Below are 26,041 nucleotides of genomic sequence, written 5' to 3' on the forward strand. Positions count from 1 at the left end.
CATCTTCCTAATGCTTCAACACGGTAACCGTCTTCCATGCCGACATCTCGCCACTCCGACTAGTGGCTTCCGCGTGCGGTTAGGGTTAGGGTGAGGGTTAGGTATAGGGTTCGTTAACGTCGGAAAGGCGACATGTCGGAAAGCCGCCATGTAACCCTTCAACACACCTTTACTGCGAAGCACTGTTGCATGGCCCACCCACATATTTGTACACCCACAAATTGCAAGATCACCCTTGCAGAAACTGCACCCACACACCTACTTCTGGTTCATCTGGTAGGAAGTTGTTATCTACAGTTGGCACGAACGGCAGGCCTAGGAGCCCAGGTTCAAGAGAAACGGCATATTGCTGGTTTACGATGACCTCCGGGTCTGCCTTCTGCAGACACGCCTCCAGATCAGCTGCAGGGGAGAGCGGGCAGCCTAGCAGCTGTCCAAGACTCACAGACCTGAGAAAAGAGATACGAAATGACAGAGAGGAGTGAGAGTGCGGAGGAGAGAGGGAGTGAAGGAGGGCGGAAAGATGATGATATTGGGGAAATTGAGAGAGAGGGAATGTGGAAGGGTGAGAGACAGATGAAAGGTAAGGAAGCGAGAGAGAGAAGAGAGAAAAGAGGAAGGGAAGAAAGGGAGGTGGAAACAGGGAGTGGACGGAAGATGAACAAGAGCAGTATGAGCCATGGTGAACATAATTGAGTTTGCATGCATCTAACAGCGTTTGAGATGTGTGTGTCACTACTTCTGAATAATAATGATGAACTGTCTTCCTCTCTTCAACACGGTTGAAGAGCGGAAGAGAGGGTAGATATTTCTTCTGTCTGAGTGCCCTTCTCTTAATGAGCATGAATGTTTTGTTGGCCTTTGTTTGCTACCCGGTACACTCTATGAATCACTAATTCTAATTATGAGTGTATTCGTATCGGTCACAATAACAAAGTGCGTGAGTCATATACTTCAATGAATGAGGAGACATAATTATGTGAGTGAGTGAGTGAGTGAGTGAGTGAGAGACAGACCGACGGACAGACGGACAGACAATACAGGAATGACTGGCTGAATGAATGAATGAATTCACAGCTGATTCAACTGTTGAACCAGTCTGAAATAGTGAACACACAATATATGTAGGCTACTGTACCTCTCCCAGGCCTCGATCTGACTGAGAAAGGCCCAGGGTGCTGTAGGAGAAGCACTTTGCATCACTGCTCTCTGAAAGAGTCCATGGCTGCCTGGGGAAAGAAGGTGGTAGCCAACAGACGCTGCCCCAGCGCTCTCCCCAAACAAGGTCACCTGGACATACAGTAACAGCAAGGCGTTACCTTATACTTTTGCTTCTCCCAAATGATTTGCCTCAAATATATTGCTGATGCATGGTGCTAAAATAGTTAATTGTATTTATGGTAAATAGCATAATATTAAAATAAATTAAATCTGCATTAATAAATTACATTGTGGAAAAGGATTCAAATAAATAAGGAATAAAAAGCTGTACCTTAGAGGGGTGCCCTCCAAAAGCAGCAATATTGTCCGTTACCCAACGGAGGGCCAGTTGCTGGTCTAGTAGACCTGCATTTCCACGAATAGACTTGCTCTCAGGAAGTGACAGGAAACCCAGTGCTCCGACTCTGTCACGGATCAAAAACGGTGGTTACAGTATGTGCATATACAGTATGTATTTGCACATTATTATTATTATAATAATAATAAATCAGAGTTATATAGTACTCAATTGCTTTACACGAAAAACGAAAAACTATCTAAGAACTAACTAACTAAGAAATAAAAAGGTGAAATAGTGCCTGAAAAGAGTATAATCAAAGTGTGGGGGAAAGCAGTTTTGTGGACAAGATGGTGGGGCATCTTTGATGTGGTTAGACAGAGCGTTCCACTGGGAGAGGTGAGCAAGTGAAGGCCCTGTCACCCCAGGTTCAGAGTGGACCTAGGGGTTCAACGTCTCTTTATTAGTACCCAAGGGTAAATCTGTTGTGCAGATGGGACATTCAGCAACCCAGACTTAAAAACAAGACAACATAGCAATAGAGATCAAAAGACATCAAAATAAATTATTTAAAACAGTATCATCATTGTATCAAAAACAGTACAGTATACAGACTCCTGAGAAGGTCCTGACAAAGTGGTGTTCCGCGCACACACAAACACACACGCGTGGTGTAAATTAACTAATTAAATTTACTCAAGTACTGTACTTAAAGAGCTGGTGCCATGTTTTTGCACTTTTTCTGTTTTTCATGTGTCTATGAGGTTGATTGCGACCGTAGGTCGCACTTACTACAGAAAGCTGCTCCAGGTGTCCGTCCGTCACTCCGTCACTCCGTCACACACGTCACACTTTTGCCCTGCTCATATCTCCGCACCCATTGCCCCGATCCATGCCACATTTTGCACGCACACTCCTTACCTGCCAAACTACACCCTCCAAGGACCCCCGGCGCTCCAGGGACCCCCAGCTGCCTCGGGGACCCCCAAGTGTAAAAAATGAGCACATGTGGACAAATTACCAAATGACCACCCCAACGGGGCTGCTCACGGGGCATTCCCGGGGACCACCCACTCCTGGTGCTCCAGAACGGATGCAAAAGTGGTGGCGCCCCCAGTGGAGGACCCCCTGCCACTGCAGCTCACATAAAATGCCGTAACTCGGGGGCTTGCCCCCCACAAACAATCCCTCCTTTCCCCTATAAACACACTCTCTCTCCCACACCACACACACACACACCAACAGCTCTTGCCTGCACACCTTTGCATTTAGACCACCAAACAAAACTATCCATTGCCCACACAACTAGGAACCAATCGCCGTTACAGCCCTCTTCTGTATACATGTGACCTACGGTCGCTTATCTCCCGATTAGGGAGTCTTACTGGTAGAACTTCATTAAGCCCCCCGGTGGTGTTTTTTATGGTGTTTTATGTCTTCTCTGACTATTTGGAGTTTCTTCCTGGAGGCTGAAACCTTGAGGGTCAAACGTGCCAATAGAGAAACAGCGCTTTAGTGACATAGTAAAAAACATACCCTCCCCCTCATTATCATAACACAACAGGTGTGGGCATGAGGAGGAGGAGGGACTAGGACAGGTGGGTGGTGCTAAGGTGGTTGAGGAGGTTCTAATGTGAGAACCAGGTATACTTAATGAACTGGAGGCGTGTCTACATAAAAACATAATTTTAACAATTTCTGTACACTTTTTTGAAAAAAATCTTCCTCCTAGTATAACCATAATACCTGATGATTATGTTTTGGGGGGGGGGATCACTGAAAATCACGGCACCCCGTCTTTAAGTACAATTTTGAGGTAATTTTAATTTACTGGAGTATACTTTTACTTCTACTCCACTACATCTCAGAGGCAAATGTTATACTTTTACTCGACTACAATTATTTGAAAACTTTAGTTGTTCTTTCGTTTCTTCTTAAGAAACTTACTTATGGGATATCATCGCCCTCTAGCGATGCACAGAGCACAACATATGAACTCCCGGAAACACTGTTCGCCCTCTTCCTTCACTCTGCTAGCAGCGAAGCGCACAAGTCCTGAAGACAACACAACTAGCAACCTCGATAAACTTGACGAATCCCAACAAAACCCATAGCGAGAGCACCCAGTGTCGCTCTACGGGCGTTTTCGTTTACTAAAAGTTTATTGTTTGTTAGATTAGAACGCTCCCACGTTACTTTTCCTGTCCTCTCAGTCTTTTCTGCCACGAGGAGTGCTTAATTAGCTAACACTGTTAGCCAGGCTACAGGCCGCTTACAAGGCTAACAGCTAGAAGCTAGGCTAGCTTTAGCCTAGCCGCACTTGCTGCCTCGTGTCGACAAGAGGAAAAGAGATGGAGGCGCCTCGTGCCTGCGGCCTAGCAGGCTGCGGCCTACCAATGGCAGCGGACGACCGCCATCATCTCTGCATCCTGTGTCTGGGACCCAACCATGCGTGGCTCGCCCTGAACCACGAAGGCGACGAAGATGCGTGTAAGCCCTGCGACGACTTCGGGTGCATTTCTCCTTTCCGACATGTCGCCTTTCCGATGTTGACGAACCCTATACCTAACCCTAACCCTAACCCTAACCGCACGCGGAAGCCACTAGTCGGAGTGGTGAGATGTCGGAATGGAGAGTGAACACCGACGACTTCACAGTCCACCAGCTGGAGTGCCGCTTTAAGAGGGCCAAGGGGCTGGCGGCCTCCAGCAGCAGCGGCAGCGCTAACACCAACGCTAGCCTCGCCATGGGCCCCACAGTGTGGGTGGAAAACGCAGGCCTCGGGTCCCCAGGCCTACTGCAGGATGCGCCAAGATCCAGCGGAGCCAGGAGGAAAGTCCGGAGAGAGGCTCCTCCGTCGCCTACACCGGACCAAGCAGCTCCAGCCGAGGCCAGTGGGCCGTCGATCGTGGACTGCGCACCTCCCTCCTCCCCCCTTCTCCGTCATCGCCTGGGGGGCGACACACCGGCGCCGGAGGGCTGCTCGGATGGAGAAGATTTTGGGGGAGAGGACGCGTTCCAGGCCGAGTTCTCCTCCCGTCGGGCACAGGGGGCTCCGAGGTCCAGTCCGGATCCTCCTGTGCCTGCAGCAGCGAGGGCGGAGGCTCCCGCGCCTGCTGCAGCGGCCTGGGTGGAGGCTCCTGCACCAGCAGCACCATGGGTGGTGGCTCCTAGCCTGGTGAGGGAGCCTCTCGAGCCCGTATCGGCGGTGTGGCCTGGAGCAGCCGATGGAGGCAGTGAGGGCCTCCGTCGGGGCCCCCATCCCAGGATTCCAGGGCCTGGCACCCATCGTTCCCCAGCAGGTCGCCTCGAAACTACTGCCCGAGGCAGTGGGAGTCTGTGCGGCCTTGCACCACTCCTGGGGGAGAGGTAGGGGGGCACCGGAGAGGCTAGGCTTCGCAGTCAAAGTCCTCTCCGGGGTGGACCTGGGGGTCACAGGCCTTCCCCCCAATGACCCTGCTCTGGCGACCAAGATCGAGAGGGCGAGGGAAGGCTTGGTGAGGATAGGCCCGGGACATAGGCCCATCTTCGCCGAGCACACCAGGCAAGAGCGTACCACGGCCCTCAACGCTCTCTACAAGGCCTCGGGCTCGGCTGCGGAGGCGCTCAACACTGTGTCATTGTTGCAGGGGTCGGCCGCCGTGAGACTCAAGGAGCTGGTGGCCAAGCCCCTGGTGGACAGGATGCCTGCGGCGGCGGTCCACAGAGAGTGGGTGGAGGACGCAACGGAGCTGGACAGGCTGGTGCAGATAGCCATGCTCTGCACTTGCCAGAGCCTCATGTGGACAGGTCGAGCCATGGCCCTTACCGCGGACCTGGAAAGGGCCCAGTGGTTGGACCTGGCCACAACTTCGGGGGCGAATGTGTCGACAGGACTTCTCGCCCTCCCCCTCCAGGCCCACAACCTCTTCGACACCAGCACGGACCTGATTGGGAGGACACAGGCGGAGGAGCAGCAGAGGCGAGGGGCGACCGCAGGTCTCCTCGCCGCAGCCGTCGATGGACGCAGGCGGGGAGCGTCCAGGCCGTCCTCTGCGAGAACCAGCTCCTGGGAACGTCCCTGCGGCTCCCTAGGCGTGGGAGACATAAGGAAGCACAAGGACCCCGAAACCCCCCTCGACCAAACCCCCCCGAAAGGACAACGGGGCTGGTAGCAAAGGGAGGGGTAAGTGACAGTTTCTAGCTGACCCCGCATAATGCCGGCCAAGTGGCCGTGACGGGCCCACGTCTAGGGAGCTCCCCACTTGGGGACCAGAACTGGCGCTCTTCTTGCCCGACGGACAGAGCCGCGGGCGGCTCCGTGGGAACACAGAGACTATAAGAGAAGCTAAAGACAATTCAATTGCCATGCTGTCCTTAATGTCTAATGTGTGTAATGTGCTTTGTGTGTGTGGAATAAACCTGTTGCCGAAACCACAAATGCTCATTTCTTCTCATACAAATGTTAGAGGCAGGTCGCACCCCGGTGTGGTGCCCTGTCCTCGAAACTATGCTATGAGCCCTCAGTGTTCGGTTTGCGCCCTGGACGGCATTCCGAACACTGCAGGGACAACTCCTGTGCGTGCCATGAACATGATGAATCAATCGCAGGTAGTACAATTTTCTGCTATGAATCAAATGTCTATAGAGTGTTGTTTTCACAAAGTGAAACAGGGGCCCTCTGTGAATAAAACATTTCCAACTGCGACATTGCAGTTCCCTCTTCCTTCCAGCAGATGGCTGCAAAGCTCATCTGTAGGACGGTCGAGAGCCAAAATGGCGGCCTCCCTCACCTGCCCTAAAATGGCGGACGAGGAGAGGCGGAAATGCACTTTCCAGACAGCCCCGGTGTTGCACCGACAAGACTCCCCTAGTGGGACGAAAGTTTTGTTCCGTGTAGCAACATCTTCGCACAAGAGGTCCGCCCCAGTCGACCTCCCTAAGATGGCGGTTGTAAAGAGGCGGAAGTTGACGGACCAGAGGGCCCTGGTGTTACCCCTTCGACTCTCCCCGAGGGGGATGAAAGCTTCGTTCCGGGTAACAACACAACCGAGAAAGGGTTCCGCTGTCTCGTCGACCGGAGTGACGACGCCTCCGGTTCATATGGAAACGGGCACGTCCTCCGAAGCGGTGAGCTCATCACGCTCGTTGTACGGGCGGAGTCTACCGCTGCTGCCCCTCGTGGACGCCCTCCCACTGGCTAGACCAGTCAGGCCGGCAGTCTCACCGGTTACCTTGGTAACGGGGCAGCGCTCCTCGGAGCTGATGACGTCATTGACCCCCTCCGACCCCACGAACCCTCTGGCTCGTTGCCTGGCGCAATGGAAAGCTTGCAAACCAAATCTCTGGGTGCTGCGCAAGATTACAAAAGGGTACAGGTTGCAATTTTCCTGCAAACCTCCCTTGACGGACGAGGTTATTTTCTCCCGAGCGTCAGGCCAAGCGGCTGTAACGGTACGGGAGGAAGTTGTGTCACTGCTGAGCAAGGGTGCTATCAGAGAATTATCCCCGAATCAGAGCCGTCTGGGTTTCTATTCGGAATATTTCCTGGTGAAAAAGAAAGGGGGGGGGGGGCGTGAGACCTATTCTGAACCTGAAAGGTTTAAATAGGTTTCTGACGATCTTAAATTTTCGAATGCTGACAACGGCCACGTTGTTACGCTCGATACGTCAGGGGGATTGGTGGACGAGTATAGATCTTAAAGATGCCTATTTTCACGTCCCAATCTACCCCGCGCACCGGAAGTTCCTACGTTTTGGCTTTGAAGGCAAAATATACGAATACACGGTGCTCTCGTTCGGCATGTCACTGAGCCCTCGGGTCTTCGTGAAATGCACGGACGCAGCTATCGCCCCGCTACGCCGACAGGGTCTCCGTCTGGCGACGTAAATAGATGACTGGCTGCTGGCGGTGGGGTCGAGGGAGGAGGTGGCGCGGCACAAGGAGTTGGCCATTGCGCACCTGACATCCCTGGGGTTTACGATGAACACTCGAAAGAGTGTTCTGATCCCATTCCAGCAAACCACCTTCGTGGGGATTTCTCTGGATTCATCCACGATGGTGGCGTGCCTGTCTCAGGACAGGATAGCCGGCTTCCTGGCATGTGTGCGCTTTTTACACGTGGGGCGCAGAGTCACGTACAGGACATGCATGCAAGCGGCGGGTCTCATGGCCTCGGCCATACACCTGATCCGGCTGGGCAGATTCCACATGATACCGCACACCATGAAATTTCAAAAAGTGATGATATCTCCCTGGTGCGTGACGACGCTGCAGCCGTGGTCACAGGCGTCCTACCCGTCCGGAGGGGTCAGGATAGGCGAGGTGGTGTCACGGAAAGTGATTACCACGGACGCTAGCCTCTCAGGTTGGGGGGCTGTCCACAAAGGCTACTCAGCCAGGGGGGTGTGGACTTCTGCTCAGAAGGAATACCACATCAACTACCTGGAGCTGTTGGCGGTCTTCCTCGCCCTCAGACGGTTCGAGGACCGCATTGTGGGGTGTCATGTTCTAGTCAGAACGGATAACACCACGACAATGTGCTATGTCAACAAGCAAGGGGGTCTAGGTTCACTTGTGTTGGACAAATTAGCACGCGAACTGACGCTATGGAGCATGTCGCACATAGCCTCGTTACGCGCCTCCCATGTGCCGGGTCTCCTCAACAGCAGAGCAGATCTGCTGTCTAGGGGCGAACTTAGGTACGGGGAGTGGTCTCTCAACCCGCAGGTGGCAGACCTGATCTGGATCCGGTTCGGACGGGCTCAGATGGATCTCTTTGCGTCCGGTGGGAACGCAAGTGTCCACGATTCTTTTCCTTAAATCACAGGGATTCTTCCCTGGGGGTGGACACGTTGGCACACGTCTGGCCGGACGTTCTGCTGTATGCTTTCCCGCCCTTGGAACTGATCCTTTCCGTTTTGGAGCGGGTCAGGGTCCTGCTGGTAGCTCCAGCATGGGGAGTGTGGAGGTCGGATATTGCTCCCCTCCTCTACGCTGAACCTTGGCCTCTCCCGCTTTTCAGAGACCTTCTGAGGCAAGGCGGGGATGAGGTGTTTCACTGGTCCCCCAGGGTCTTGGACCTGTGGGTTTGGCCCGTGAAGGGCTAGTGGAGGGCCGGGGGCGGTCAGGACGGTAGTACATGTCCCTTGGGGGCACGTTGACTACTGCTGGCCGTCCGTTGTGAAACCTTGCCAGAGGCTTTGGCCTCTGTGACCCTGGCTCAACCATGATGGCGCCTGAGGTGTCAAAGGTGGGACTGTGGTCAGGAGAGGTTGGCACGTGCCTTGGCTGGCCTTCCTTCTCCTGGCTGGTGGTCTCCTTTCTGCTTCCCTGGGACTGGCTGGGCCAGGTCCGGGGGTGAAAGGGTGGGACAGGGGCCTGGCTCTCTCCGGGAGAGGTCAGGTTTGTCTGATGGGCTCCTGTCTTGTTTTCCCTTCCTTTTGACCTCGTGGGTCATGCGTCTGGGGGTCGGGGTCTTGCCGGGAGGCATGACCTGTGACCTTAGGGTGTACAGGTTGGGTAGGGTTGCTGCCTGGGACTCCCCAGGGGGCGTTTAAGTAAGTTTCTTAAGAAGAAACTAAAGAACAACTAGGGGTTACGTAGGTAACCCCAGTTTTCTTAGTTTCGTAGTAAGAAACTTACCAGAAACCCCTTCTGTGCACTTCAACTAGCGTGCAGAGTGAAGGGTATCAGAGGGCGAACACTGTGACGCTGGGGGTTTTATAACCCAACCGGTTTCCGGTTTGCGTCACAGAACCCTGTCCAATCGAAGACTGTTTCCGGGAGTTCATGTGTTGTGCTCTGTGCATCGCTAGAGGGCGATGATATCCCATAAGTAAGTTTCTTACTACGAAACTAAGAAAACTGGGGTTACCTACGTAACCCCTAGTTACGTTATAGATTTTGATTATAATTACAAAACATGCATTACCCACTTCAGCCCTATAAACATTTCGGCCATCTGAATATAGCCGATCTACAAGCTCACAATCATTGTGAGATTGAAGATCTGCTAGTTTTTTATACATTTGAAAACTTTGACATTCTGCATAATGAGTAGCCTACTTTATACTTTTGTTACTTTAAGTATATTTTGATGCCACTACTTTTGCTCAAGTAAATTTTTTATTTCGGACACACACAGACACAGGTTAGCAGGAGGTGGGGATATTATGTTGGAGGGGGTCGGAAAAAGAAGTCGAGTGGCGTATTGGTGATCGGTAGTATTGTGAAGTAAATAATGTGTTTGACCGGGGGCGGCTACTGGTAATATAAAGGTGGTCAGCTGAGTGTTGAAGATTTTGGAATTTATCAAGGACTTTAGTGGTGATACAATGGAGGATGTTGTTGCAGTGGATTGGATGTAATAAATGTGTGAATGAGTAGTGGAGAGAGACAGAGAGGGCCGGAGGCAGGCAATATTCCTTAGATGGAAAAAGGCAAGCTTTTGTGCTCTGGATTATGTGGGGGAGGAATGAGAGGGCGGGGTCGAGGATGATTCCGAGGTTGAATACGTGGGTGGAGGGGGTGACAAGCACTCGATATTGAGTGAGAAATCCCGGGTTGAGCAGGTGAGGGAGTTGGGCTGATGATCATTTCTGATTCATTGCAGTTGAGTTTGAGAATGTTATTTTGTATCCATGTCTTTACGTCTGTGAGGCAGATGGTGAGGGTGGAATGGTTGGATTTGGTGGAGAGGCATAGCAGTGAAACCAGAGCCCATGGCAGCAGAGGATCTGTGCAAGTGGTAGAACGTGGAGCGTGGAGTATTATTGTATTGATTTTGGTCAGAGTGGTATGATTTCAGCAAGGAGAGGGCAGTGCCAGTTATGCCAAGGGTCTGTGATGAGGATGGAGTGGTTGATGGTGTCAAAGGCATCACAGAGGTCCAGGAGGATGAGGATGGAGAGGAAATTCAACAGATAGACTGCTCTTAAAGGTCACCAAAAACATTATTCTATGTACGCAACAGAAGAATCACCACACGCACGCACGCACGCACGCACACACGACCGCACGCACGCACGCACGCACACATGCACACACGGACACACGGACGGAAGGAAGGAAAACCTGCTGTCGTCTGTCCCCTGCTAATCAGAAGGTCACCGGTTCACCGCCCAGTTGAAGTGTTCCTGAGCAGGACACCTGCCTGAACCCCACTCCCTGTGCGCTCCCCATGCACCTGAGCAGCCATCTAGCTGGGTGAAGCTTAAGTACATGTAAGTGTTGCTATTAAATTACAAACTATAAAAATACTAAAATTGCTAAATACAGAAAATGAATGGTCATTAAGTTCATAAAGCATAATTCCTAATTTCATGATATAAATAAATGTTTTGGGTCATAATTGATTTCATGTAAGGTTAAAAATGTAAAAACATAATGTGATTAAAAGTTCTGGGGCGGAACAAAAGTTCCCTGTCTGTCAGCAGCACACACCGGACCATTACTGATTGATGCATTGATTGCATGTCATTACTGACAGGTGGTGCAAACAAACCTGGTCGACTAAGCTCTGTAAAACTTGCAGTTTGTGATTTCATGCTGCTAAAGTTATTAAAAGACGTCTGAAAGCATAGACAGACGGTCAAAACATTCTAAGGACATTAAGCAACCCAACAACGAAGAACCTCTTTTCCACAACAAGCGGCCAACGAGGTATTTTATGTTTGATCTTGTTTTGATGTTACCGTTGTGGTTAACGTGCGCGTTGCGCACTTCTACAGGTCATTGTATTTTCATTTATGTATGCTTTGGGCTACACGTTGTTATTTACTGTGCAAGTTATTGATTGTATGCTTATTATTTTTTGTGTGAACATAGTTCTCACGGCATGACTGAGGGATGAGGAGAATGCCTGAAGCAATAAATGCCCGTTTATAAAGAACCCGACCTGTGTCTTCAATGTTGTGAGAGGAGCTACAGTGAGAACTCGACTGCTCATCACAGCACGGGTAGGCGAGACGACGAGACCACCGCGGATGACGACGCGACCACTGCGGGTGCGACGCAACGAACGTCCAGCATTAAGAGAAGCAAGCCCACAAAGTAGGTGTTGGCATAGCCACTGCAAGCAACGGTGATAGACTGTGTTAAAAGCGCAACGTTTCAAGCCATAGCCAAGAAGTTCTTGACCATAAACCTCAAGTTAAAGTGGTCTGAGAAGTGGTTAAACTTGGACATTGCAACAAAAGGACTCAGATCTATTTACCCTGCTCATTGAGCTCAGCCTACACGTTTGGGGATAATTCTATGTGCTGGTATTTTCAGTTGTTATATTTATAAGGTTAATAAGAAGAAAGAAGAAAGTCACATAAGCAAGTGAACAGGGTTTAGTATAAGGTTACAAGAAAGGGAAAATACATTTAAATTGAAATTAAGATTGTAAGTTTATGTTTTACCAAACAAAGGGTTTAAAGTATAAGTCATTTTGTATTTCATGATAAGAAGTTAAAGGATAATTAATTTTGTGTTTTCACAATGGTTTAAGAAGTTTAAAGGGTAACAAGCTAATTTTGTGTTTATTTAAAACAAAGGTTTAAAAGACAACTCATTTGGTTTTACACCTAAAAATAAGAAGGTTAAAGGAGAACTAAAGTGTTTTGTTTTTTGTTTGTTTTTGTTTTCTATGAGAGTAACCAAGGTTAAAGGACAACTCCACTGTTGTAAAAATATTTCTTTATTTTTAGAATAGGTGATTTAAGGTATTTCTAAGCATATTGTATCTGTATTTAAGGTTGATTCTTGCATTTTTGCCAAGGTTATTTCTAATTTTGGTTCTAAATTGAAGTTAACTTTAAGGCTACCTAAGTTTCCCACATACAGTACTCTACACAGTGCACACAGGTTACATAAAGACATATTTACACACAGTATACGCACTACTAAGACAATTTAAGTTCATTATCTATACTCATTCTATGCCATACAAATTCATTCAAAAATGTCTGACCAAAGCACCGGAACCGTCCAGGAAAACGCCAATCCACCTGTTCAAGCCCAGGTTACAGAAACTGAAGATGTCAATGCATCTACTCTATCTGAGGTTACAGCCACTGAATCAGAACAAGTGGAAACACTACGAAGAAGTGAAAGAAATCGAACCCCGACAGAAAAGGGAAGAGAATTTCAAGAAGAATTGCTAAAAGGTGTACAACATCGGTACAGAATGATTTTCGAAAAGTGGAGGTATCAGGCAAGAATAAGCAAGGAAACATTGTCAGTTGATGCCTCCGAAGGAGAATTAAAGGTACTGATTCATAACGTGAAGATCACCCGTTCTGAGGTAACATCCATTTATGAAGAATTACGTCGACTGCAAACCCCTGAACCAGACATACGGCGCAAGGTAGACACCTGTGTGTCTCTTTCAGAATTCATTGTTATGAAAGCAACAAAGAAACTTCAAGGGCATACTTCAGAAGAAGAGGAAGATCCATGGCCTGATACTGGTTCAATCCTAGACTCAACAAGTTCCTGGTCAAAGCCACCGTCTCATAAGTCAAATTGTACTTCTACTGGCTCAAGCAACACAGTCAAAAGAAATGAGGCTGCAGCTGAAGCCGCTGCATCCCAAGAAGTTCTGGCAGTGTTGGAAGAACAAGAGAGGGAAACAAGAGAACTTCTATTGCTACAAGCTGAAGAAAAGGATCGACTGGCACAATTTGAATCTGAAGAACTAGCCAGACAACAATCAATGGAGGCCGAACATCAAAGGTTACAGGCTGAAGAACTAGCCAGACAACAATCAATGGAGGCCGAAAATCTAAGGTTACAGGCTGAAGAACTAGCCAGACAACAATCAATGGAGGCCGAAAATCTAAGGTTACAGGCTGAAGAAAAGAATCGACTGGCGCAATTAGAAGCCGAGAAGCTGGCTAGACAACAAACAATGGAGGCCGAGACGCTGGCCAGACAACAAGCGATAAAGGAAAGGCAACGAAAGATTGAACGTCTAGAAGAAATGAAGAAGTTGAATGCTGCACAAGCTCGAGTAAGAGTCTACGACCTAACCGAAGGAAATTCTCTCAATACCCCAGACCTCCCATCCACTCACCAACCTCTGCCAGTCCCAACACACGCCCTCAATATTTCAAGCCCTCCATTCATTCCCCAATCTCCGCCATTTACAGCACAAGCCATACACACTTCAACCCCCTCATTCATTCCTCAATCCTTACCAGTTACAACTCAAGCCCCCCACCTCTCAACCCCCTCATTCATTCCTCAATCCCTACCAGTTACGACGCAAGCCCCCTACCTCTCAACCCCCTCATTCATTCCTCAATCCCTACCAGTTACGACGCAAGCCCCCTACCTCTCAAACCCCTCATTCATTCCTCAATCCCTACCAGTTACGACGCAAGCCCCCTACCTCTCAAACCCCTCATTCGTTCCTCAATCCCTACCAGTTACGACGCAAGCCCCCTACCTCTCAAACCCCTCATTCATTCCTCAATCCCTACCAGTTACGACGCAAGCCCCCTACCTCTCAAACCCCTCATTCATTCCTCAATCCCTACCAGTTACGACGCAAGCCCCCTACCTCTCAAACCCCTCATTCATTCCTCAATCCCTACCAGTTACGACGCAAGCTCCCTACCTCTCAAGCCCCTCATTCATTCCTCAATATCAACAAGTCACAAGTCAAGCCCCAAGTCCCCAAGGTCTACCTCAAGCTGCAACAAGCGCAACGCCCCTGCCCCAAGAGCAGAACACCCTTGATTTCGTCAGTGTGCTAGCAGAAGCCATAAGTATTAATCGTCTTCCAGCTCCAGAGCCCACAGTATTCACTGGAGATCCTTTGAAATACAAAGAATGGCAAGTATCTTTCAGAACATTAATAGACAAGAAAAACATTTCAAAGGAAGAGAAACTGTACTATTTGAGAAAGTACGTAGGTGGCACTGCAAAGAAAGCCATTGAAGGTTTCTTCCTACTAGGAAATGAAGAAGCATACGACACAGCCTGGCAGCTGTTAGAAGAACGGTTTGGAAACCTACTCATGATTGGGAAGTCCTTCACAGACAAGCTGCATGCTTGGCCAAAATAAGCGTTAAAGATGGCCAGGAGCTAAGAGAATTGGCTGACTTCCTCAAAGGCTGCCAAGCTGCAATGCCCTACATTAAGACGCTGGAAATCCTCAACCACTATAATGAGAATCAAAACCTTCTGCGGAAATTACCAGACTGGTTGGCATCCAGATGGAACCGTAGAGCCATGAAAGCCAGACAAACAAAGGATGAGTACCCACCATTCAAAGAGTTTGTAAACTTCTTGTCAGAAGAAGCAGACCTTGCTTGTGATCCCATATGCTCTATGCAAGCACTTAAGGGTGGAGAAGGTGACAAAGCAAAATTTCCACGAAGCCAGCCCTTTCAAGCGAAGGTTCTGTCCACAAACGCAACACCGAGCAGCAACCTGTCATGCATCTTCTGCAAAAAATCGGGACATATCCTTGCTGTGTGCAGAAAGTTTGTAGAAAAGACAGTTCAAGATCGTGTCAAGTTTGTGCAATCTGAGAAGCTTTGCTTCGGATGTTTGGAGACCGGTCATCGCTCAAAGGAGTGTGAAAATAAGGGCACCTGCGAAAATTGTCAGAAGAAACACCCAACATGTTTGCACGATGACAATTTCAAGGCACAACAAAGGTCAACGACCCCAAGGGGAGAAAACAACAGGAGAGATGGAGCAGACACGGAAGAGGTGGATGAAACAGCACATGCCAACAGAATCATACAAGAAGGTTCAAACACGAAAACGTCAACCACCATACCTGTCTGGGTCTCGTCCATAAAGGAGCCAGATCAAGAAGTTCTTGTCTATGCGCTCTTAGACACACAGAGTGATACGACTTTCATCCTTGATGAAGTGGCCCAAGAACTGAACACAAACAAAGAAAACGTCAGATTGCGGCTATCCACGATGTCTACAAGGTCAACAGTTATACCATGTCAGAAACTGACAAACCTTCAAGTGAGAGGATATAACCTAGAGAAGAGAATTTCATTGCCACCAGTTTTCACCAGAGAGTTCATTCCAGGAGACAGGTCGCATATTCCAACCTCTGAAACTGCTCTAAAATGGCCTCATCTGGAACAACTGGCTGACAAGATTCCACCACCGTTGGAGTGTGAAATAGGCTTACTGATTGGCTATGACTGTCAACAGGCCCTTCTTCCAAGAGAGGTCCTGTCCAGTGAAGAAAATCATCCGTATGCACAGCGGACTGATCTCGGCTGGAGTATTGTTGGCCACTCGGACCCAGTAAGCGACTACAGTGACTCAATTGGAATCAGTCACAGAATTATAATGCGACAAGTAATTCCTGCTGTACAGCCATCAGTTGAGCTGAAAGACAAAGTACGCTTCGTGTGCAAAACGCAAGTCAAGGAGATTAATCCAACAGATATAATCAAAGCTTTGGAATTCGACTTTACTGATCACACTGCAGATAATAACCCAGTTTCTCAAGAAGACCTTCTCTTCCTGTCCAAGGTGAAAGAAAGCATAAGACAGAAGGAAGACGGCCACTACGAACTTCCACTTCCTTTCAAGACAGATAAGCCTAATCTCCCTAACAATAAGCAATGTGCAGTTCATAGGCTCGCCTCCTTAGAACGACGACTGAGGAGGAACGAGCAGTATTGCAAGGATTACGTCCATTTTATGAATGACATAATAACAAGAGGAGATGCCGAGAAGGTCCCACAGCCTGAACTCGATAACCATCCAGCATGGTACATCCCGCACCACGGAGTTTATCACCCCCACAAACCCGGGAAAATCCGTGTGGTTTTCGACTGTTCAGCCCGCTTTCAAGAAACCTCTCTAAATGATCACCTCTTGACAGGACCGGACCTAACTAATGGATTAGTTGGAGTACTATGTCGATTTAGGAAAGGCCCAATAGCCATAATGTGTGATGTCGAAAAGATGTTCCATCAGTTCCACGTTGCAAAGGAACACCAAGACTACCTAAGGTTCCTCTGGTGGGATAAAGGAGACCTGAACGCCAAGCCCTCCGTGTACAGAATGCGAGTTCACCTGTTTGGGGCAGCTTCATCCCCTGGCTGCTCCAACTTTGGCCTCAAACATCTGGCATCACAGGGTCATGGAACATTCAGCGAAGAGTCCATCAAGTTCATTCAAAGAAGTTTTTATGTAGACGATGGCCTAACAAGCGTAAAGACGTCTGATGAAGGCATACGTCTTGTGGAAGAATCAAGAGCCTTGTGCAAAACAGGAAACCTTCGGCTACATAAGTTTGTGTCCAATTCCAAAGAAGTGATTGGCGCAATACCACCCGAAGAATGTGCCCAAACCAAAGATCTAGACATGGCCTTAGGAGAACTTCACATCGAGAGAGCACTTGGAGTACAGTGGTGCATCGATGTGGATGAATTCCAATTCAGAGTCACAGTGAAGGAAAATCCACTGACAAGGAGAGGGGTTCTCTCAACCGTTGCCTCTGTCTATGATCCACTAGGGTTTGTGGCCCCTTTTATTCTAGTTGGCAAACAGATCCTTCAGACGCTATGCAGAGACAAAGTGAGCTGGGATGAAGATCTCCCTGAACACATTCTGCCAAGGTGGGAGTCTTGGCTCAAAGACCTACCTCGCTTGGCAGCAATAAAGATTCCAAGACCATACCTTCCATTAAGCTTTGGAGAGGTATTGCGATATGAGCTGCACAACTTCGCGGATGCAAGTTCCAATGGCTATGGTGCATGTTCGTATCTCAGAGCGATAAGTGAAACAGGACAGATTAGTTGTTCACTTGTAATGGGGAAGGCAAGAGTAGCCCCTACCAAACTAACCACTATTCCAAGGCTTGAATTGTCGTCAGCTGTGACTTCAGTCCGCATTTCTGAAGTCGTCAAGATGGAGCTCGAGATTGAAAACCTACAAGAATATTACTGGACTGACTCAAAGGTGGTCCTTGGCTACGTGAGCAATGATGCCAAGCGGTTTCACACGTTTGTAGCCAACCGCATCCAACGTATAAGGTCTAGCACAAGTCCTGAACAATGGCGACACGTCAGCTCCGAAAATAACCCGGCCGACCACGCCTCAAGAGGACTAAGTGCAATTCAGCTGAAAGAGTCCAACTGGTTGAAAGGACCTGACTTTCTTTGGGAACCGAATCTTCCACTCGAAGAGGAGATGGTGGGAGAAGTAGAAATGACCGACCCTGAGCTTTGTAAGGTCTATGTTCATGCGGTCAACACGAAGGAAATGAGTCCAATTGTGAATCGATTCACAAAATGTTCTGACTGGTCTAGAGCTGTGAGAGCAGTTGCCAGGCTCAAGAGATTTGTCAGAGAATTCAAGAAACTTCAAACAAGAACGAACGACACAACTAGCCTTGAAGAAAGGAAGGATGCGGAAATCCTGATTATCAAGCTGGTGCAAGAGGAAGCTTTCGCCGAAGATATCCAGAAGATCAAGCTCCAGAAAGAAGGCACCTTGAATAAGCACAACAAGTTGCATCAATTGAACGCCTTCCTGGACAAAAATGATGTGCTCAGGGTGGGAGGAAGGCTATCCCAATCAGCCTTGCACCATGACATAAAACATCCAGCAATACTACCGAAGAAGTCTCATGTGTCAGCCCTGCTCGTCAAACATTATCATGAGCGTGTACTTCATCAAGGAAGAGGCATGACCATGAACGAGCTGCGTGCAAACGGAGTATGGATCTTAGGATGTGGAAATATGGTTTCCTCGCACATCTACAAGTGTGTGACATGTAGGAGATTCAGAAGAACTACCGAGATTCAACAAATGGCAAATCTGCCAGAAGAGAGAACCGAGACGTCCCCTCCCTTTACTTACTGTGGTATTGACTGTTTCGGCCCCTTCATCGTAAAGGAAGGAAGAAAGGAGTTAAAACGATATGGACTGTTGTTTACCTGCTTATGCTCCAGAGCAGTACATATAGAAACACTAGATGACATGACAACAGACGCCTTTATGAATGCGCTTAGAACATTCATAGCCATCAGAGGGCCTGTACGACAACTAAGATGTGACCAGGGAACAAACTTCATGGGTGCAAGGAGAGTGTTTTCTGAGCTGCTTAAGGGAATGGATCAAGAACGTCAACGAGCAATCGGTTGTGAATTCGTAATGAATGTCCCATCAGCGAGCCATATGGGTGGAGTTTGGGAGCGCCAAATTAGAACGATTCGAAGCATCCTGACTGTTATGCTTGACAAGTCTGCAAGTAGACTTGACACTGCAACTCTGAGGACATTTCTTTATGAAACAATGGCCATAATCAACAGTAGGCCACTAAGTGTCGAACATCTCCATGATCCTACCGGTCCAGAACCTCTAACTCCCAACCACATATTAACCATGAAGTCATCAGTTATTCTACCCCCTCCTGGACAGTTCTGCAAAGAAGACCTCTATCTGAACAAGAGATGGAAGAGAGTGCAGTTCCTAGCCAATGAGTTCTGGCAAAGATGGAGAAGGGAATATTTGCTAAACCTCCAACAACGACAGAAATGGCAAAAAACTAAACGAAATTCACAAGTAGATGACATCGTTATTGTACAAGATGACAGTTCACCAAGAAACGAGTGGAAGCTCGCCAGGGTTGTAGAAGCCTACCCGAGTGCAGACGGCTTGGTGCGAAAACTAAAACTACTGGTCAGCAGCACTACACTTGATAAAGGCAAATCACACACTAAACCAAGTCACCTTGAAAGGCCGATTCATAAAGTAGTAACATTACTTGAGGCCAACTAAGTCACATACATACAAGTTACATACATGTACATAAGGTCACTCACTCTAGGTCGAAACTTTTAATTTGTTTTTCATAATTTTGGTTGCAAGAAATCTCACATTTCAAATGAGTGATTTGGTGGGAGTGTAAGTGTTGCTATTAAATTACAAACTATAAAAATACTAAAATTGCTAAATACAGAAAATGAATGGTCATTAAGTTCATAAAGCATAATTCCTAATTTCATGATATAAATAAATGTTTTGGGTCATAATTGATTTCATGTAAGGTTAAAAATGTAAAAACATAATGTGATTAAAAGTTCTGGGGCGGAACAAAAGTTCCCTGTCTGTCAGCAGCACACACCGGACCATTACTGATTGATGCATTGATTGCATGTCATTACTGACAGGTGGTGCAAACAAACCTGGTCGACTAAGCTCTGTAAAACTTGCAGTTTGTGATTTCATGCTGCTAAAGTTATTAAAAGACGTCTGAAAGCATAGACAGACGGTCAAAACATTCTAAGGACATTAAGCAACCCAACAACGAAGAACCTCTTTTCCACAACAAGCGGCCAACGAGGTATTTTATGTTTGATCTTGTTTTGATGTTACCGTTGTGGTTAACGTGCGCGTTGCGCACTTCTACAGGTCATTGTATTTTCATTTATGTATGCTTTGGGCTACACGTTGTTATTTACTATGCAAGTTATTGATTGTATGCTTATTATTTTTTGTGTGAACATAGTTCTCACGGCATGACTGAGGGATGAGGAGAATGCCTGAAGCAATAAATGCCCGTTTATAAAGAACCCGACCTGTGTCTTCAATGTTGTGAGAGGAGCTACAGTACATGTGTTAGTATTGCAGCGATGTCATCTGACGCTCAGTCACTATACTACTAGCCTCGGAAACCCAGCCATTTTTTTTTGTTACAAAAGAAAAAAGTCTGGGGGAACGATGCAGGAACGATGGTCTTTGAAGCTTGTTATCTCCTAACCATTCAGAGTGCAGAGGGGCGTCGCTCTAAATTTGGTGACGTCAGCCTGCTCCGTGCACAGACCGGGGGGGGGGGAGGGGGGAGGGGGGGGAGGCGGGGACATAGATTGGTGAAGCAATCGGAGGACGCGCCTGCTCCGGGCGCCTGGGTTTGGATCCGCCCTTCGAGACCATGGATTGCTCTCGTTCTCTCAGTCTACTATACTACATGTATGTACTGTATATGTTACTGTCATGTGTTTTGTTTTGTATTGTAATGTATTTTTTAACATAACTGTTAACTGTGAAAGGACCACAATGGAAATAAGTCTCAGGACTTTATTGTGTCATCCTCGAACTGTGTTTTTATTGCTTTTCAAATAAATCGAATCAAATAAAAAAATACACGCACATCATCAGGCAAGTAGGAGTAAAGGCCCATGTATGTTGCGGATGACCACACCACAAAGGATGCTGTGTGCCTTTATGATTACCACATGTGATGATGGGTACTTTGATTTTACTACTGACCATAATATGAACATACAGCTTCTTGTTAGACATGGCATGCATAGATAATCATGCTTGTTTGAAGTGAAATGCATATATATTCCTTGTAAGAAATGTTTGATTGGAGAAGCTTGTATCCCGTAGGCCTGCTAACGATAAACAAAACAAAAACCTACAAAATACTCTCGACTCCTTGACTAGTTTTTGCCAGTGCCTAACCATTGAGGATACTCACTTACAGAGTAGGTGTGTCTAAACTTATGACTGGTACTACTACTGTAAATACACATATGGAGAGAGAGAGAGAGGGAGAGAGAGGGAGAGAGAGAGAGAGAGAGAGAGAGAGAGAGAGAGAGAGAGAGAGAGAGAGAGAGAGAGAGAGAGAGAGAGAGAGAGAGAGAGGAGCAGGGCATACTGTACACTATACTTTGATTACATAGCCTTACCTGTAATTCATTGACACCACAATCACACCTTCTGACTGGCTCAGGAAGCGACCGTCATATACATCCAGAGAGGCAGTTCCTGTGCTGAACCCACCTCCATAGATCCAGACCAGTACAGGAGCCGGTGGGGAGGCCATGGTGTGGTTGACTTGTGGTGACCAGACATTGAGGTAGAGACAGTCCTCACTCAGGGGGGTATTGGGGTTCCACATCTCTGCCCCACTGTGCCCTGGGAACAATAAACAAATTAACAAGCTGGAATAAGACAGTTGAGCTAATTGATTGATTGATTGACTGACTGCCTGACTGACTGACTGTGTGTATTTAGCAATGACTAGCAATGACATACCATGCAGTAGAAAATAAAGCAACGTTGCATGATCCAGCAGCAAATAAGGAGATAAATATAAACATACATTTAAAATATATTTACTTACAAAGCTCTAGAGTGCGCGTGCGTGCGTGCGTGCGTGCGGGTGGGTGTGTGCCTGTGTGCGTGTGTGCGTGTGTGCTTACATGCGTGAATGTACATAATGCAACACGATCCTTTATTTCAGTAGGGACACATACAGAAAAACGTCCTAGAGTGTATCTAGCCCATTTGTGTGTTTATGTTCAGAAGTACTATATAGCCATGAATGCATGTTTCTTGTCTTGTACCTGGAAAATAAGTATCCGGAAGCTGGTAACAGGTATTTGGGAACTTCGTGGCTTCTTTGACCCCCTCCCACCCTCCTGCTGGTTCAGGAGTGCGGAATCTCAGTTCACCCACTGGGGCTTTTCCATATGGAATCCCCAGGAACGCCCTGACGGCGCCTCGTCCTGCTCCCGGCGTGGAGACCAGTTTACCTCTGACCCTTCCGTTAGGTGTCTTGACCACGAGGTCGTTCTGAGTAGCTACCAAAGAGCCGAGGAAGAGGAGAAACTGGATGTATACTAAAATGGCCATGTGGGATGATTGGAGCCTGCTGGAAGGAAGCACACACAGACAAAAGTCTGGTTTACGACGGTATAATTAACTACATGAACCACATGAACCCCAGCATCCCCATTCTGTTTTTGGGGACAAGATTTGGTGTAAATTGAAAAAGAACGCACAAAGTAGGTACAGTGCAATTGAGGTCTGTTTTACTAAGTATGTGGTGAAGTGTAAGACTGACACACTGATTTAAAAAAGCAGACGTGGATGGCTTGGAGGTTTCCGGATATATTTAGAGAACAGGTGCTTTGTGTTAAACATGGTGTAACATAATACTGTACACATGCTGAAGCAACCCAGTGCAGTACAAAAGGAACAGTTGCATCATGACAGTTTTATCATTCCTCTCTCACTTATGTTCCCACTTGAAGTTACATGTGACGCACTAGAACCCAATTCTAAATATGTGTACTCACTCACTCACTCACACACACACACACACACACACACACACACACACACACACACACACACACACACACTCACACACACACACACACACACACACACACACACACACACACACACACACACACACACACACACAGACACACACACACACACACACACACACACACACACACACACATTTGAATTCTTTTATTTGGATCTGCACAAAAAGCGCAATACATGATAGATCCAAACATTGATCAGAAGAAGGTCACATTATACGGGCAAACCAGATACAACTGCTGCACATGCTTAACACACAGAGGAAAAAAAAAGATAACGAATTGATGACATACTATATACAGAGATTCAACAGTTGTTTTGTTTGTTTTTTGCCACTCAAGGGTAAATGAAACATCGCCTTCTCCAGATAGACAGACTGCCCATAATAGCTGAGACAGAACAGTATTTAGCCAACTTTTTTGCATTTGTCTTTTGCAATCCACCTAATTGCATGCCACGGAGCACAAGTTTGTGGACGTGGCCCAGACTCCCAAACACAAGGACAATAAGTTGACAGTTATATCCCAAGGCCATAATACGTTCCATCAAAGGTTGATATTTCATACGTTTGGATGTAAAACAAATGTCCATATACAAATCAAATGGGCAGCCTATTTCGAAGATAGTAACGTTTTTTCTCATTTCATTAATGAACACAATATCTGGGGTATTTGGAATATCTTGCAGTGAATTGACATGTGTGTCATTGTGATCAAACCAGTCTAGTTTTACAGTACTGTGTTTATACATTTTTGTTGTCCTTTCCTGTACTTCTCTGATTCTGTCTGAGACCAGATCCACCAGACGATCATGTCTGGCAATGTACAGTCCTTTATAGTGGCTGCAGCCATTTAAGATGTGTGCGACTGTCTCTTTGTCATGTGGTACTGGGTGTAGAATACAGTGTGGGTCATGTTGTGATGGATACCAGGTTGCCAAGTTAAACTTGGTCGGCAGCACTTGTAGACGTGCTTTAATGGTGAAAATTAGAATGTCCTCACCAATAGTGTTATTTGAGAGGACAGAATGGGACAGTGAGTGATTTGCAAAAGGAATAAAAGCCAGTTTCTCTCCTCGTTTTGAAAGAGGATCCACTCCTCTGGTGTAAGTGGTCGGACATAGTCTGAAAACGTTGTCCAGGTGCTCTCTCTCCCCGCTGGATGTGCTGGCGTGGGGTCGAACACCTGCCACCTTTGTTGATATATTCTACCAGTTGGTAAAGCAGCTTTAAAGGCCAACTTTATCACCGCAATGAGGCACATTGCAAACAGCAATCTGGTAACATCCATATTAGTAACCTTTCTTCCCTGCATTGACGACGGCAGTTACGACACACACACACACACACACACACACACACACACACACACACACACACACACACACACACACACACACACACACACACAGTAGAACAACACTGCATGTGTAACTGAACAATACAAAACACATTCAACTTTAACTTTGTGTCTAATTTAGTGTTTAGTGATGCAAAAAAGTGCATTTTTAATAACAATTTTACCATGTTCTCAAAATGACTAAAATTAATAATTTCCCAGACATAATGTTTATTCTATGCACCTGACAGGTGCCCTGGCCATAACATTGACATCTGTCTATGCAACAAGAGTTCACATTACCTCACAATCACATATCAGAGCACAAAGTGCAACATCCTTGTTTACAGGAATGGACTGCTTGCAGTGGTGTAAAGTAACTAAGTACATTTACTCAAGTACTGTACTTAAGTACAATTTGAATGTACTTTTACTTTACTGGAGTATTTCCAACTGTCACTACTTTTACTTCTACTCCACTACATCTCAGAGGCAAATATTGTACTTTTCCATTACAATTATTTGAACACTTTAGTTACTAGTTACTTGATTATTATTACAAAACATACATTAGCCACTTCAGCCCTATATACATTTCGGGCATTTGAAAATAGCCGACCTACAAGCTCACAATGCATTGCATAGATCTGCTATTTTCAAAGGATTTTTAAACATTTGATACATGTGAAAACGTGTGAAATGGGACATTCTGCATAGTGAGTACTTCTACTTTCGGTACTTTAAGTACATTTTGATACCAAAACTGTCATGATTAATGTCGACTTTCAATCAATTTCTCTGACAAAGTACTTGATGGTCATCGTATCACGGATAACAATATGCTTGCTTACTTAGATGCATGTGCGTGGTGAGTCAAGCAGATGACAGTCATAAATCATGAAATAGCCTACTTTTGTACTTTTACTCAAGTTAATTTTGAATTCCGGACGTTTTCTTGTAACAGAGTATTTCTACATTGCAGTATTGATAGCCTACTTTTACTTAAGTAAAAAAAAAAAAAAAAAAAACTTCCACCACTGACTGCTTGTTGGTCCTCTCGGTAAACTTTCCACTCTCTGAAGCTTCTTATTGTAATCCTATCTTCGTTGGGAACATATTAAGGCCACGCGCGGCTATAAAATAAAACATCACAGCCTGATTAAATAGAGCTCATCCACGCTCGCGTTTATAATTTAAAACAATTAAAAGGCATGGCAACAAGCCTCCGGCTTAACGCTCCACTGGCACAACGTTACACACAGCACTGGTTCAAACACTGGGATCGGGACCAATTTGTGGGTCGCGGACACATTTGTATGGGTCACGAGTAAAGATCCCTTTAACAGTTTTTTTTTTTTTTAATAATTATTATTTCAAAACATTTGTTTTTAATCCAAATAAATGCTAACTTTTTTATGAATTAAAAACAAATTCAACGTTTTTTTCCAAAATAACTTCATGAATTAAAAAATAAATAATCAAAGACCTAAATTAGAAAACAAATGTTTAAGAAGTAGTGAAAATAGCCGTTCTACAAGCTCGAGCTTGCAGATCTGCTGTTTTCACTAGCTTGGGTGCTGGTGAGTGCCTTACAGGATTAAGAAGACGCACTTGGAGAGTTTTAATTATGAGCGCAGCAGAGCGCGGCGCGCACAGAGCTGCGTGAAAGCATGATGGAACAACCTTTCATAACTGTAACAATCATCCAGTGCAGTGGTGTAAAGTAACTAAGTACATTTGAAAATAGCCGATCTACAAGCTCACAATGCGTCCTGATGCAGGCAATCATCTTAATTAATAGCCTATATACATTAAGTATGGAAGCAACAATGAAAAGAAACCCAGCAATGACCCAGCAATGACCCCTTACCTTCACTGTCACGTTGTGTGAGGAGTGAGGGAGAGCAACGTTCTAACAGGGTGGCAGGCAGCAGGGTGTCTCTGCAACCCAGGCAGCAGGGTGTCTCTGCAACCCTCTTATAGCCTACTCCAAGCCTACTCCCATCTATGACAATCAGTGGTGGAAAAAGTAGGCTACTCAAATGTTTTACTTAAGTAAAAGTGTCAATACTGCAATGTAAATGCTGTTGCAAGTAAAAGTCCGGAATCCAAAAT

General features: G+C 46.7%; 1 protein-coding gene across 4 annotated transcripts in view; it reads right to left on the reverse strand.

The window, feature by feature from the left end:
• Positions 1-26,041, reverse strand: part of LOC311050298 (acetylcholinesterase-like) — a 35,547-nt gene that overhangs the window by 5,561 nt on the left and 3,945 nt on the right. The window contains exons 1-6 of one of the 4 annotated variants that reach the window (XM_084064308.1): positions 25,797-25,870; positions 21,818-22,125; positions 21,158-21,386; positions 1,493-1,625; positions 1,139-1,290; positions 263-449 (exon numbers count right to left, since the gene is read on the reverse strand). In XM_084064308.1, coding sequence (XP_083920434.1) covers positions 263-449; positions 1,139-1,290; positions 1,493-1,625; positions 21,158-21,386; positions 21,818-22,106 — 990 coding nt within the window. In that variant the 5' untranslated portion in view covers positions 22,107-22,125; positions 25,797-25,870. Of the gene's footprint in view, positions 1-262; positions 450-1,138; positions 1,291-1,492; positions 1,626-21,157; positions 21,387-21,817; positions 22,126-25,796; positions 25,871-26,041 lie in introns of those variants that run through there. The other 3 variants (XM_084064309.1, XM_084064306.1, XM_084064307.1) reach the window with 3 other exon arrangements.

The sequence above is a fragment of the Gymnoscopelus microlampas genome (assembly GCF_963454915.1).
Source record: "Gymnoscopelus microlampas genome assembly, chromosome: 8".
Classification (NCBI taxonomy): domain Eukaryota; kingdom Metazoa; phylum Chordata; class Actinopteri; order Myctophiformes; family Myctophidae; genus Gymnoscopelus; species Gymnoscopelus microlampas.